The sequence below is a fragment of the Ruditapes philippinarum genome, unplaced genomic scaffold (assembly GCF_026571515.1).
Source record: "Ruditapes philippinarum isolate M1 unplaced genomic scaffold, ASM2657151v2 ctg1550_1_1_1_1, whole genome shotgun sequence".
Classification (NCBI taxonomy): domain Eukaryota; kingdom Metazoa; phylum Mollusca; class Bivalvia; order Venerida; family Veneridae; genus Ruditapes; species Ruditapes philippinarum.
The window spans coordinates 7,621-23,451 of NW_026852204.1; the positions used below are offsets into that span (position 1 = coordinate 7,621).

Consider the following 15,831-nt stretch of genomic DNA (forward strand, 5'->3'; position numbering starts at 1 on the left):
CTGGGCAGGCCCGAATATAGTGACCATTAATGGTTTTTTTTATACCCCCAAAAACAAAGTTTGGGGGGGTGGTATAAAGGAGTCACCCGGTGGTCGGTTGGTCGGTCGGCCGGTCCAGACGTCCGTTGCATTTTCCTTGTCCAGGGCATAACTTGTAGACTAATGGTTGGAATTCAATACAACTGCATACAATGGTCAAGCACATTGAGAGGAAGTGCAGTGCACAAGAACCATAACTCTATCTTCACTAATTACAGAGTTATTGCCCTTTGTTACTTTTCCTTGTCCGGAGCATAACTTGAAAACTACTGGTTGCAATTCAAAACAACTTCATACAATGGTCAAGCACAATAAGGGGAAGTGCATTGCACAAGAATCATATCTCTATCTAAAGTAATTTCAGAGTTCTTTCCCTTTATTACTTTTCCATTGCTTTCTTTTGTCCGTACCATAACTTGTAGACTAATGGTTGGAATTTAATATTACTTCATACAATGGTCAAGCACATTGAGAGGAAGAGCAGTGCACAAGAACCATAGCTCTATCTTGACTAATTACAGAGTTATTGCCCTTTGTTACTTTTCCTTGTTCGAAGCATAACTTGAAAACTACTGGTTGCAATTCAAAGCAACTTCATACAATGGTCAAGCACAATAAGGGGAAGTGCAGTGCATAAGATTCATAACTCTGTCTAAAGTAATTTCAGAGTTCTTGCCCTTTGTTACTTTTCCATTGCTTTCTTTTGTCTGGACCATCACTTGAAGACTAATATGGGAATTCAATATAACTTCAAACAATGGTCAAACACATTGAGAGGAAGTTACTTGGGCATAACTTGAAAACTACTGCTTGGAATCCAAACAACTTCATACAATTCTCAAGCACAATAAGAGGAAGTGCAGGACATAAGAACCATAACTTTATCTAAATTAATTACAGAGTTATTGCCCTTTGTTACTTTTCCATTGCTTATTTTTGTCTGGAGCATAACTGGAAGACTAATGGTTGGAATTCAATACAACTTAATACAATGATAGAGCACATTGAGAGGAAGTGCAGTGTACAGTAACCATAACTTTATCTTGATTTATTACAGAGTTATTGCCCTTTGTTACTTTTCGTTGTCTGGACCATAACATGTTACTTTTCCATTGCTTATTTTTGTCTGGAACATAACTGGAAAACTAGTAGTTAGAATTCAATACAACTTCATACAATCATCAAGCACATTAAGAGGAAGTGCAGTGCACAAGAACCATAACTCTGTCTGGAGTAATTATTGAGTTACTGCCCTTTGTTACTTTTCCATTGCTTTTTTCTTGTCTAGAGCACTGAAAAGTACTGTTTGGAATTCAATACAATTTCATACAATGGTCAAGAATATTGAGAGGAAGGGCAGTGCACAGAAACCATAACTCTTTCTTGACTCATTTAAGAGTGTTTGCCTTTTGTTACTTTTTAATGTCCAGTGCAAAACTTGAAAATTATGTTTGGAATTCAATGAAACTTCATACAATGGTCAAGGGCTGTGAGATGAACTGCAGTGTAGAAGAAGCATTATAACTCTATTTTGACTCATTACAGTTATTGCCCTTTGTTACTTTTTTGTCCAGTGCATAACATGAAAACTAGAACTTGGAATTCAATACAACTTCATACAATGGTCAAGCGAAATGAAGTGCAGTGTACAATAACCATAACTCTGTCTTCAGTATTTGTAGAGTTATTGATCTTTGTTCCTTTTCCTTGTCCAGTGCATAACTTAAAACTAATGTTTAGAATTCAATGCAACTTCATACAATGGTCAAGCTCAATGAGGGGAAGTGCAGTGCTCAAGAAGCATAATTCTTTCTGGATTTATTACAGAGTAATTCAATAAAACTTCATCAATGGTCAACCATATTGTAAGGAAATGCAACATACAAAAACCACAACTATCTTTAATTGCCCACAACCATAACTCTATTTCAATTCTTTTACAAGGTATTCTGTTACTTGTAACTTCCTCATATTCGAAGCAGTCTTGCAGGTGGGGAGGGGGGGTATTAATCACATTTAGTGATAGTTCTTGTTGGGGGGGGGGGGGTCATTAATCACATTTAGTGATAGTTCTAGTTTAGATAGGTTTTACTTTTAATTCTTTTCAACGTTACCTAAGATACAATCGTAACATATTTTAATGATAAAAAGTTATTTTAAATTTAATCTTAACAGTATCTCGTTGTTTATTTTTACAAAGAAGTGTAAATTAGAAACATATAAGGAAACGGGTTACACCCATGGGAGGAAACTCTACATGAAATGTAAATAAAATAGATTTTATGGCTTGTTTAACATACTACATGATGACCAAAAGGAAACTGTATGACAAAGAACAGAATTCCATTTGAATATTAAAATGTTTCATACGTTTAAGGATCATGAAGAATCAATACGCTAATTGAGTTAATAGTGTTAATTTCAATTACACCATATATTGGCCTCTTCATAACAGGCATGGCTGCCATGTCTATTTCTAGTGACATACTGGGTTTTTAAAATATCTTAACCTTGTCATTCAACAGTTGTAGTTTCCTTGCTGATTGTTTAAATATTAATTTTAATTCACGACTTCAAAAATGTTTGAAACAATGTCTGGTAAATTGAGTTGTTTGCTTGATTTTTTTTCCTCTTATAATGGCCTACTTTAAAGACACATTTCTACAGTCAAATGTTTAATTTCATGTTTGATAAAAAAATGTTTACGTGCATTAAGAACCCACAATTATTTGGGTAAAATTCCATTCTTTTTTATTATTTGAAATAAAAGTTACAGATAAAAAACTTCATATTTTGTCAGGTAATATGTAGGATCCCAGTAGAGTTAATTCGGTAACAATAGAGTAAGGGGCCATTGGCCCTCTGTTAAACAAAAGAAAATAAGAATAGAAATTGCCCCTTATTCCAATTTGGCTGGACGTCCGACAGTCCATCCGTACGTCCCGTATTCAGGTCCGGCCCATAACTTCATTATTTGAAGTCGGATTTTAGAAGTTTTTCACAGAAATGATCACCATATTGAGACGTTGTGTTGCGTGCAAATTTTGGTCACTACCTTTAAGGTCAAGGTCACAGTATGACCTTGCAGCAAAATCATGTCCGGCCCTGATAATAACTTCGTTTTTTTTAAGTCAGACTTTACAACTATTTCACAGAAATGATCACCATATTGAGATGACACGGAAAATTTGGGTCCCTACCTTGAAGCTCAAGGTCACAGCATGACCTTGCAGCAAAACCATGTCCTGCCCATAACTTCATTATTTGAAGTCGGATTTTAAAACTATTTCACAGAAATGATCACCATATTGAGACGACGTGTCACATGCAAAATTTTGGTCGCTGCCTTGAAGGTCAAGTCACATCATGACTTTGCAGCAAAATCTTGTCCAGCCCATAACTTCATTTATTGAAGTCGGATTTTAAAACTATTTCACAGAAATGATCACCATATTGAGATGACGTGTTGCACGCAACATTTGGGTCACTACCTTTAAATTAAGGTCAAGGTCACAGCATGACCATGAGCAAAATCGTGTCGGCCCATAACTTTGTTATTTGATGTCGGATTTTACAACTATTTCACAGAAATGCTCACCATATTGAGATACATGTTGCGTGGAACATTTAGGTCACTACCTTGAAGGTCAAGGTCACAGCATGACCTTGCAGGTCTTGCAGCAAAATCATGTCCGGCCCATAACTTCGTTATTTGAAGCCAGATTTTACAACTATTTCACACAAATGATCACCATATTGAGATGATGTGTCACATGCAACATTTGGGTCGCTTCCTTGAAGGTCAAGGTCACAGCATGAACTTGCAGCAAAATTGTGTCTGGCGCACAACTTTGTTATTTGAAGTGAGATTTCACAAATATTTCACAAAAATGATCACCAAATTGAGACGATGTGTAGCGCTTAAGTTGGTAGATAGATCTCATTGGGTAGTTTAAGTGCAGTGCAAAGAACAGTAACCCTGCCTTGCCTAAGTTTGTAATTATCACACTCTGATATTTTCTGTGTCCAAAACCTAGTCGGGGAACATCACCGGGTTCAACTGGCTCTTGTTTTTGTTATCTGTAATTTCTTAAGACAATTGCTGTTATGTTGCTTTTTACTGTAGAGAACACATTTTTGTTTTAAAGGGTAAGCTATTAAAATTTAAGTTTGCATAACTTGTTGCAGTAAGAGACAATGCAACAAAATGACAAATTGCTCTAGTGTTGTGAAAAAATTGCCTAAAATTTGCATTTGTTATGATGTCCTCTTATTTTGCATACCATTTCATTGTGCCCGTCCACCATCCACTTTAAAAGAACAAAACAAAACATGGAAAGATTTAGAAAATGAGTGTCAATGATAAATTATTTTATCCGCAATTTCTATTAAATAAGTTTGTTCTATGATATTTAGCACCATAATTGATTAATGAAACACCTAATTACTTTAGTGACTATTTCACTTTTTTCAGGAATTTGAGCGAGCATTGAAGAAATATGGTATGTTCAATTGTTTATACTAACAAGCCTCCTAATTTTTCCCCTATCAAACAGATTGGACTGTCAAGTGCATTATTACACAATATAAGCACGGCACAAAAGACAAATGTTTACGCGTTATATGACGTCAAATATGATGTCAATAAACCAAATGACATCAGGAAAATTACTTCTATGCTCTTTGTAGTTCAGCATATTTTTATCAGATCTCTTTTTTTATGAGAATGTTATAGAGGTAATACATATTAACTTTTCTTACATTGTACTATAATAATGCTTGGTTTATTGTTCAAATGATTTGCAATTTATCACTCAGGCCTATTTTATTCTTTAAACATTATTCAATATTAAACTTTTTAAGCGTCCAAAATATATTTTGAAACATTTGTTTTGATTTGCCACCACTAAATATTCCTTAAAAAGCATGTTCTATGTATGTTATTATTTATTACATTTAATATATTTCAGTTACAGTTTCATCCAGTGAGATACGTCATTCAGGCTCAATACGAACATCACATTTTAACATTCCAAACCCAGGTTCTCAAGTTGGATCACCTAAAGTAGAGTGCAGGTTCCCCTTACCAAAAGGATATACAATAGAATTCATTGAGATGTGTTGTGCTGATGTAATAGGCAGGCTTAAAAAATCTGATTGTGATGTTTCATTCACAAAAGATGAACTTATTATTAAGTTTACATCAGAGGTATGTGCCATAGGAAAATCTGAGATCACTAAGGCTTTGATGAATATGCAGAAAGAATATCCAACTTATGACTTACTTGACCTTACTCAGGGGAAGTTCAGCCAGGATGATGTGAGGAAAAAAGTTAAAGAAATAGAAAAAAGTTCAAAGGTAAAGTGTAGTGTCAGTAACAATGGAACATCGGTGAGTTTCTTTGGAAAACTATGGCAAGATGTAAAAGATGCAAAAGATAAAGTTGTCAGACTTCTGCCCCCTAGAGGTCATTCTGAACAGAACAGCCCAAAGGATACAAAAGATGCAGGCTCCAACCTAAAGACTCCTGGATTCAGCAGACAGTTTTCATGGTCAACACGTGCAAAAGCATTATATGTTTTTGAAACAAAAGAGAAAATAACAGTAAAAGTTTACTCTTCAGATATTTTATGCGTGCCTGTTGACTGCATTGTTAATGCTGCTAATGTAGATTTGAAACATGGTGGAGGAATAGCAAGAGCCATAGCTAATGCCGCAGGAAAAGATCTCACAAAAGAGGGTCGCGATTATTTGAAGCAACATGGGAAATTAAGAGTTGGAAAGGTTTGCCATACTGGTGCTGGAAAGATGTCTTATAATTATGTAATTCATGCTGTTGGGCCTTGCTGGGATGACTATAAACCTTATTCTGAGGTAATTTACTTCTTTAAACTTACATTATGCTTAATTTTGCCCATTTTGATAATTATGCTGTTTAAAAAACTGGTCGTATTATAGTTTCCCCCTTGGCGGGTGGCTGGGCGGGCGGCGTCAAATTTTTGTCTGGAGCATCCTACACCCATGGAGGAATTTAAATGACACTTCATAGAAATGTTCACCATTATCAAAATCTGTGTAGCCTGCATGAACCAGGCCTCTAGGTCAAAGGTCAAGGTCACACTTAGAGGTAATTGAAAAACGTTTGTCTGGAGCAAAACTTCTACATGCATAAAGGGATTTTAATATAACTTGGCACAAAATAATGTTAACTATTGTGAGTTGGAGTGTCATGCGCCAAATTTAGGTCCCTGTGGTCCAGGTCATGGTAAAAACATACGGGTCAAAGTTCAGATAAAAGAATCTTTAGAGATGATAATATATCCAGATATTTTCTAGATATTGCCAAGAGCATATCTCCTATATGCCCACATTTCTGTCAAAAGCTTCTGTGACAGGTGTAAATTGTGACATTGGCCTTGTTTTCTATTAAGTAGAGCTGAATAATTTACATATTTTAAAATGATTGACTGTTATAATGGTATTTGACTATGTTAAAGGTTATTAAAATTATTTAAAATACTGTCCCACTCTTTTTTAAAAATTGAATGTTACATCGCAATACTTATGGTATTATAGAAATTTCTGTGGGTCACATGGATTGTTGATTTTTTTTCCATATTAAAATATAAAATTTAACACAAGTACAGCACGTTGTAAGGTTATTTTGACTGGCCATTTACACTTTGTTTGGCATAATGTCACTTTATTATAACTATTTTGAGGATTTTGTAATCAAATACAGTCAAACTTGTATTTAGCGACCACGAAAGGGAAACACCCTAAACAATTGCTTAATGAAACAGTCTCTTAAGACAAAGCATGATATAAAAAGTCAAAATTTATAATGACATCTTTCTTTTGCAGTGGGAATGTTTTTCAACTTTATTTAATTTATATAAATTTTGAATAATTAGTATGCTCCGATAATCTGAATGGATGCTTATGTAAAAAATTACTTTCTGATATTTATTGACAAAACAGTTTAAGTTGCTCCATTATATAGACATGTTTGACATTTTTCAAGATTTTTTTTAACTTCTCCATTGTTTTTCCTTTTTCCAACACTAAAACCCTATTAGTGAGAATGTTTTCTGTTGTGCATTTTTTTCATTTGAAATTAACAAACAACATCTAATTGTTATGAATAATTTAATTGCTGATCAAGTTCAAGGTCAATTCAATGCAGTCTAAATCACTGCGAAAAAGACATGGATATACGGAAGTGTACGGAATTCCGTATATCATTAATATACGTGTAAGAATACGGGAAACTTGAAATACGGAAATGTACAGGGCCGTATATTATATCAGTCCGTATATGACTAGTATACGAACTCCGTACACTCGTAATATACGGGAATTTTGATGTACGAAGTCCGTATTTTACTAATATACGGAATTTTTATGACAAGTCCGTATATTACTAAAATACGAAATTCCGTATTCGTGCAAATAAGGATTCTGTATATAGAAATAGCGAATTATACCGTCAGTGCACAGCAGAACGTGTAAGACATCCATCCACCTGTAGCATGCAGACGCGGTAATGTAGCTCAATACCGCTGTGTAATAGCGAATACTTTACAATTGCGATTGACGATTAGATAGTACGTTTTTGTATTTTGCATCTATGGTGAATCATGTTATTTTGTAATTTCTTTTTCATTATCATTATAATATTTTATAATGAAGAGCCAAACATGAGAAAATGATAAATTTGAAATTGTGAAGTTCAAAACATGAATTAATTATATTAAAATCGTGAATCTGTAAGGTTGAAATCGTGAAAGTTAAAATAATTGTGAAATCATGAAGATAAATTCGGGATTGTCCACACAGCATTTAAATTTTACGTTGATATATCTCCTACATTACATTCATTCATTCATTCAGTCATCATTCATTTATTCATTCATTCATCCATCATTCATTCATTCACTGAATCAATCAACCAATCATTCATTCATTTATTCATTCATTCATTCATTTATCATTCATTCATCCATTCATCATTCATTCACTGAATCAATCAACCAATCATTCATTCATTTATTTATTCATTCATTCATCATTCATTCATTCATTCACCATTCATTCATTCATCCATCCATCCATCCATCATTCATTCATTCACTGAATCAATCAACCAATCATTTATTCACACATTCATTCATCACTCATATATTCTTATATTTATTTATTTATTTATTCAATCTTTTATTTCAGGAAACATAAAGATCTGCGTTTTTGCATAGAAATCTTATGAAGTTCCGAATTTCCCAATTTTGATTCTTTCCGCGCGGTCTCATTTATGATATAATATTGTGTAATAGCCACGTGCTGTTTTGCGATAATCGAAGCCAATACTGATTAAGCCGGATATTGATCCGGATATTGATCATAAACGCAGCAGGGTATAACGAGTGTCGGTTTTCTCTGATTACGTAAGTTAGCGCAATTGGTGTTGAATGTCTTAACGGTAATTTTTACTGTTTATTTCTAATATAATTCATGTACGAAATAAAGGAATTAAATTGTGATCTCATAATCGAGTCTCTATGTGATTTTGTTGATCCTGGGATATACGATAACTTATCGTATGTCCCAGGTTGATCCAGATATTATAAAGACTCTAACCTGACATGTTAAAATGAAACAGACATAGCTGCTGTATTCTTTCAAATGTTTTTGCAATGTCGTGTTGTTGTTATCATTTTATCTGGCGGAATTTGTCATTTATACAAGACACAATTAAGATTTATCTTAAAGTAAATTTTGAAGTACCCTGCTGCCAGGTCCAATTTATTTAAGTTAACAAGCTAGAATCAGATGGATGTCACTGGGGTGTATGTACATGTATTGTTGATAGATGATGTCAAATTATTCGAAATAGCATTTCTTGAAAAATATCACTATCATCTCCCGTAAGTGATCTCATAAGTGATTATATGAGCCGTGTCATGACAAAACCAACATAATGGGTTTGCGACTAGCATGGATCCAGACCAGACTGCGCCTCCGCGCAGTCTGATCAGGATCCATGCTGTTCGCTGTCAGTTTCTCCTCTTGTAATAGGGTTGGTAAGCGAACAGCATGGATCCTGATCAGACTGCGCAGATGGATGCGCAGGCTGGTCTGGACCCATGCTGGTCGCAAACCCATTAAGTTGGTTTTTGTCATGACGCGGCTCATTATAAACAAACTCATTTGTAAAAATCGTAGATATAACGTAATAGAAGTATTGTATATAATCATCGTGTAATAAATAGTTCATAAGATATGTGATTTATTCTATAACTGTATCTATAAATGCTTTGTCGTATTTCATAGAGTGAGATAAATGTGCAGTCTGACCGAAACCGATTGAGCTATTCGGCCGCTTACAAATCTTTTCCTGAACAGTGGCATAATCCCCTGCTTTATTAAAATTCACAGATTTTACAAGCAATATGCGAACTAAAACTCTTAAGCTTTATGCAGCCATGGTGCTATCCGACCATTTTCTCCTCTAAATAGTGAACTGTTCTGAACCTTGACACATCTGTCAATATTGTTCATGTACTAAAGTCAATAATAATTACAATTTTCAATGAGTATTACATGTAATGTATATATGTATATATCAATTATGATAACAGTTGCAGAATTACATGTGAATATGTATATATTATTTTGTAAGTTTTAAGATAATACATAATACATGTGAATATGTGAATGTTATTTTGTAAGTGTTAAGATTGTTATTACTATACGTCAACATTCTTTGGCAGTGTGTAAATCATATCAGTCAAAATTGTGATACTGAAGAGTTTTTTGTTTTTAAGAGAAATAACTTTGAGTGTAATGTACCTGGTAAGAGACTTGTAAGTTATATATTAATTTTGATATTATATGTGTACCTACGTGAAAAATTGGCAGGTAGTTTCTTTATCAATCAAATCGATCATCTCCAAACATTTGATGATTGTTGATATAATGTATATATGTTGAAGTCATACACTGTTGGTTATTTTGTATGTTTTGTGTCCTCATTGGCTTTAAAGCCTATTTGAATGAAATAACGTGTCTGCTGCATAATAGAAACTGGGACATAATATGAATAAAGTCCCAAACAGAACAGTTATTCCATTAGAGCAGATAATGAATAAAAAGTTATTTTTAATATAAGTACTGAGCTTTCAACACACATACATTTACTTAATTACAGTTGTCAAACTAAAATATATGATAAATTTTACTATTATTATTATTATTATTATTATTATTATTATTATTACAAAATAAATAACTGATTAAGCATTAGAATTAAAGTTTTGCCTATTTAAAAGTATCAATTCTTATGTTATACATGTATGCAAAGTTATCGTTTATGGATACATGAAATTTCCTATTTAATATTGCATTATTTTGACTTAGTATGATTATCACGGACCTTAATATAAATCCGTGGCTTTATTAATGCTAAATGCTTTATTGTACAAACGGTATCTAGGCATATCACGCGTTTTCAAAACAGCCAATGAGTTTAAAGCGTTGGTTTTGTATCACGTGAATCCTATCAACCAATCAGAAATAGCGCGGGCGAAATGAAAAAAGAAAAAAACGCGATTGGAAATGGATGGTTAATAAAATTCAGAATATTGCAAAACAAGGTAGGTTAAAAGTTATTTTTTATCGTTGTAATATCAATATGCGATCAATAAAATAGTTGCATTTTGTGAACAACAGCTTATTTCAGGGTTAAACTGATTTGTTTTTAGAAAACTTTAACACTTTTTAATCTGTTTCGCTATTCAATATGGCCGCCGGATTAGATAATTAAAGCAGGATTATATCCCCAAATTTAGACTCTGAGGTTACGAGTTTGATTTTGATTTCTAAACTGTATCTTGTTTAATAAATAATTTGTTTGAAAAATGCAAAAACAAAAAAAAAGAAAAGGTTATTTCTAAAATACGTTAATCATAACTTCCCTTTAGGGTAAAAAAGACACCACGTTAAAAATTACGACATTTAAACATCGAAGATGTCAAGGTATTACAGCCCCTGGACATGGTAGTACAAAAGGATTAATCAGTGTGTGTGACACGACCTATGTATGCTTGATTGGTCAACTGATTGGACTTTATAATAATCTTGAGCGATCTCAATTATCACTTAAAATCAGGGGTGCGAGTCAATGCGCAATCAAGCAAGCTGAAAAGACACACTCAAATTCTATTTGTTTTAATAGTACTTTATGAAATAGATAGCCGAAAAATAGGTTTTTTTTTATCTATTCAATATAATAACAAAAATTATGAGATTTAACAGATTAACATATTTTAAAAGAAAATTGCTTAGTACTTCTAAAAAAATATGTTTATAATTTTTTTAGATAAAATCGTCTTTCTCAGTCAACGAGCAGAATACTTGTTTTATATTCACAGGTTTTATTTTTATACAAATCCCCATTATTTGATGCAAATATAAGTCACTTTAAAGACTCCGCTGTTTTCATTTTTATTCACTTTTTTTAAGTTTCTGTACACATGTTTCTATATATTTCTTATTTATATTAACTATATATAAATTAATACTAATCTGAAACAAAAATAGCATACCAATATTTCTTTTTTCATTTATATCATCATACCTTTAGATGAATAAAAAAGAAAATATTTGTCAGAATTTTTTATTTACATTAATACAAAGAATGACAGATAAATACCCTTGATGTCAAAAGATATGCTTATATTTACATTGATACGAAGCTTAGTGTCGGTGTAAGAATTTTAAAACTCGTGCATATAAAATATAGCAACGAACCAGAAGTTTTAAAACGGTTTTGTTTGTATTGTTTTAGCATAATATCGAGTTTACTCGCAATTCAGGACAGACAACTTTTTTCATTCGATATTCTTGGTTATTTATCTACGTTGTTCAGGATAGCACAGATTTTAAATTGTATATACATGAACTGAGTTTTCAACATTTATATTGGATTTTTTATTGGACAAATAATTAAAATTTAAATATTTGTTTCTTATTATAATTAAAACATTTTGTTTAGTTTTTAAGATAAACATTACGCATAAGGTGATATCGCATGGGTCAGTCACAAACACGCGCCTGTTTGAGGAAACAGTTATTTAATATTTCGTTATACATAAATTAACTGTATAGAGCCTTTGTACATCACAATTTTTTTCGACATTCCATATTTTGACTTATATTTCACATAAAGCGATATGGTAACACACGCACGCACGCACGAACACACAAACATACATAACTACACATGCACATAAAAGTGAACACGTTCCTACAGTATTAACACTTTCGCACATGTGATCACTTATGAAATATTTTCAATGTGCTCTTTATCAGTTTATGATGAAGTTATATTATGATTTTTTCAGGACAGTGTACAGCGTGTTTAAATCTTCCAGAAATGCAGCTGTGCCCTCTTAACAGCAATTATAGATGAAGCAAAGTATGGTAGCAAGTAATATAGATGTAAGTTCACGTATATACATTGTTGTATTTTGTGAATAAAATAAGACAATTACACGGACGTACTGTCTGTAAAGAAGAGTTACACAGACTCATATATTCCCATCCGTACTGACATCATGTGTTTTAATCTTTCTCAAGGAAAAGTCAAATTTCCTTAATTACACGCATTTATTTTGACATGAATAAATGTGGTTAGTTATAAATACATTGGTTCTCTTTTATATCTTGTTGGCGGAATGATGTCATAAAATGATGTCAATTAAGGCATATAAGCATTTTGCAGCGCATTTGAAAATGCTAAAACATCCTTGCTTTTAATATGCAAAAATCAAATATATAAAATATATACAACTCCAACACACACAATTGTTTGATATAGATGCACTGTGCATGCGACTTTATTTTATTAAATTAGTTTTCTTTTCTTAAACATATTACTGTATCAAAAAAATATGTATTTCTTCACAGTTTAATCACTTTTATATATGTTAATGATAGTATTTATTTTTTAGTTACTACGTGCGTAAGCGATATTAGTACGCCGCTTTGATAATGTGAGAGTGACTCTACATTTTCTTTTGTGCATGTACACTAAAGTTATTGTTTGATTTTATTAACCTGTCAAATGCATACTGATTACACGGTCTATGCACACAATATATTAATTTCCGACATATATTCGGTAAGTTTCGTGAGATGTACGCAGTAAGTTGTGATTGAATTTAATTTGTGTCTGTGAAATAGCTATACTGACCTTTATAGCGCACTCGGGTGAACTACTGGTTTATAATATTTAAATGACCTACCTGCTGTAAGTTCGAGACCGCGTATGTCAATGTGTTTTTTTCTCATTGATAGTTTCAACATTATTGAAATCTGATTGTTTTTTATGATGTTCTTTTTTTAAAATATGTTTTGCATTTATTTTGGTAAAGTCTATACACTTTTTGAATAACATGTTGTATGAATTAATAATTTATATTCATTCCAATTGAAATTGATAAATGTCATTTCAGTGCCATAAAACGCAATACAAATCGAAAGAAAACAATGTTTCTTATTTGCTTTAATCCGTGTAGACAATTTTGCAAACAATTGGCCATTTCCGTATAAATAAACATCAAAATATAGAAATAATAGGTTTAAAAATAATGGTAACAGTAGGGATCGAACCACAGATCTCTCGAATATAAGGCAAACGCTTAACTGATTGTGCTATCGCAGATGTGACAACGAACGTACATTAAGCTAGTGTGACTTTTTCAAAACATTAGTTATATACTCCACATTAATTCTCGTAACTACACGGACGAAACCGAAATGTGATCGAATATTTAAATGAGTGCTATTAATGTATTCATAATTGACAGGTCAATAAAATCAGACTATAACAACCTTTGTCTGAATAGGTATAACAGGGTTTTCAGAAGCGAATATAATGTAAGATAAGAAACCGAATTTGAAATGTCTTGATGGCAAAGTTAGTAAAGTCATTCGAATTTCATACACATTAAATTTTATCACGAGTTCGAGCCTCACAAGTTGTCTCACTTTTTTGCGTTTTTCTTACCATATATTTTTTTTTAATTTTACATTAGAAAAATGAATTGGAATAGAAAGGTGGTTTTGTTATGATATTTAATAATTTAGATATACATGCACGGATGATAGTGATTTTTATCCTGTATAGTGTGTAGTATGTAGAAGTCATAGTACTTTTGCAGTGCAGGAGTATTTCGTGCAAACTTAACTTTAGTTGTACAGTATCATGCATTCCGTATAAATTTGCACCAACTTGCTAAATAGGGCTAAATATAGCCATATTTAAAACAAAATGAGAAGTTAATAGAAAATAGCACAGCATTTATAATCTTTGCAATAAATGATACAAAACTTTTTACTTGATTGATAATTATAAAGCAATACTTTTGGGAAAAAGGTGCAATCCGAGCCTAGCTGTCTTGCATTGATATTTACCACAACCTTACCTACTGCATTACGCTGAGAGTTGGTAAATTTGTTGATAATTTAATTTATATAGCTAGCCTGTTTGAAGATAATAAACACAATATGATAGCTGTTTTACACCTGGATGGTGGACTTGACCACCTCGTCAATTAATTATTATACTAAACGCACAGTACTTGTGCGCACGTGAAACATATCATGATATGGCGTTGATACGTAAATGTTTCACGTGCGCACGTAATACTGTCGCATTCGCATGTATTAACTAAAATATTTCCTATGTTATTTTATGCAATTGTCACATATGATACGTATATTTTATTTTCTGAATTTGATTTCATACTATCAGATTAATGCTATAGGCAAGGGAGGATATTTTGATTTATAATTTTTGTGAGAATTATCACTTTATTTTTAGTGATGGCACACTGTAAGAGATTCTTTTGCCAACTGACCTAGTTAAACAGTCTTAACAATAAAAAAAATATTAATCTACACTATTGTATTCATTCGTTGCTGTGAAGTTGTGATGAGATAGTTTTTGAAACAATTGAAACTGAAAACCAAATTTGTTAAGATTTACTTTTTTTATATAAATGAGAAGTATAGCTGGGTATTCCGCTTTTTACTTAACTTATCATTGTGCAAACACGGATCTACATCTGAGTTGCAAATATCTGTACATTTTAAACCATTTTTTTCAAACGAATTGACTCCTACTAACGATACATATATACATCGTAAAACGATCAAAATGATTATGTCAGCACTTTTTCCCAATTTTTCCTTTTACAAGTGTGAAATAATATATTCGTAAAAGTTTCATAACAAAAACATATAACTTATCATCCGTCAAAGATTAATCATTTCATTTAAATCCCGTGTAAATGGTTGCTTATAAATGACATCTTTATCCTAATGATATAAGATAATTTTGAAATTTGCGTAAGAAAAAAAATTGTATATATGTATACGCTTAAAAAAATGCTTGCGTAAAGACTTTTTGAAAGTTGTGATAACTATTTCATGACACTATTTAAACAGGATTTTAAACTATCTTTTTTTCAGATACACACATGCCGAAGAAGATTGTAATATCTGGAGAAAACATACATTTCCTACGTCACGAAATAGACACCGCCACACTGGCCTATAGATGATTGATATTTTTAAGTGTTTTTAAGAACAGTGTTTGAATGACGAATTTTTGTAATTACGGATTTTTAATTTTAATGCTTATTATCAAAACTTTCTGTAATTATCAATTTGTGCCATGGACTCATTTTCCTAAAATAACATGTGAATGTTAACACGAGCAAATGATA

At 32.3% G+C, this 15,831-nt stretch overlaps 1 protein-coding gene and 1 long non-coding RNA gene across 2 annotated transcripts in view; both read left to right on the top strand.

Moving 5' to 3' along the window:
- Window positions 1–4,511: 4,511 nt before the first annotated feature.
- Window positions 4,512–15,831, top strand: part of LOC132752332 (uncharacterized) — a 65,307-nt gene continuing 53,987 nt past the window's right edge. The window contains exons 1-2 of the mRNA XM_060742643.1: window positions 4,512–4,541; window positions 5,010–5,914. Of these exons, the coding sequence (XP_060598626.1) occupies window positions 5,156–5,914 (759 nt within the window). The 5' untranslated portion in view covers window positions 4,512–4,541; window positions 5,010–5,155. The remainder of the gene's footprint in view (window positions 4,542–5,009; window positions 5,915–15,831) is intronic.
- Window positions 10,414–15,618, top strand: LOC132752324 (uncharacterized). Its single transcript, XR_009628807.1, has 3 exons — window positions 10,414–10,692; window positions 12,442–12,538; window positions 15,575–15,618. It is a non-coding gene; the product is annotated as an uncharacterized LOC132752324 (long non-coding RNA).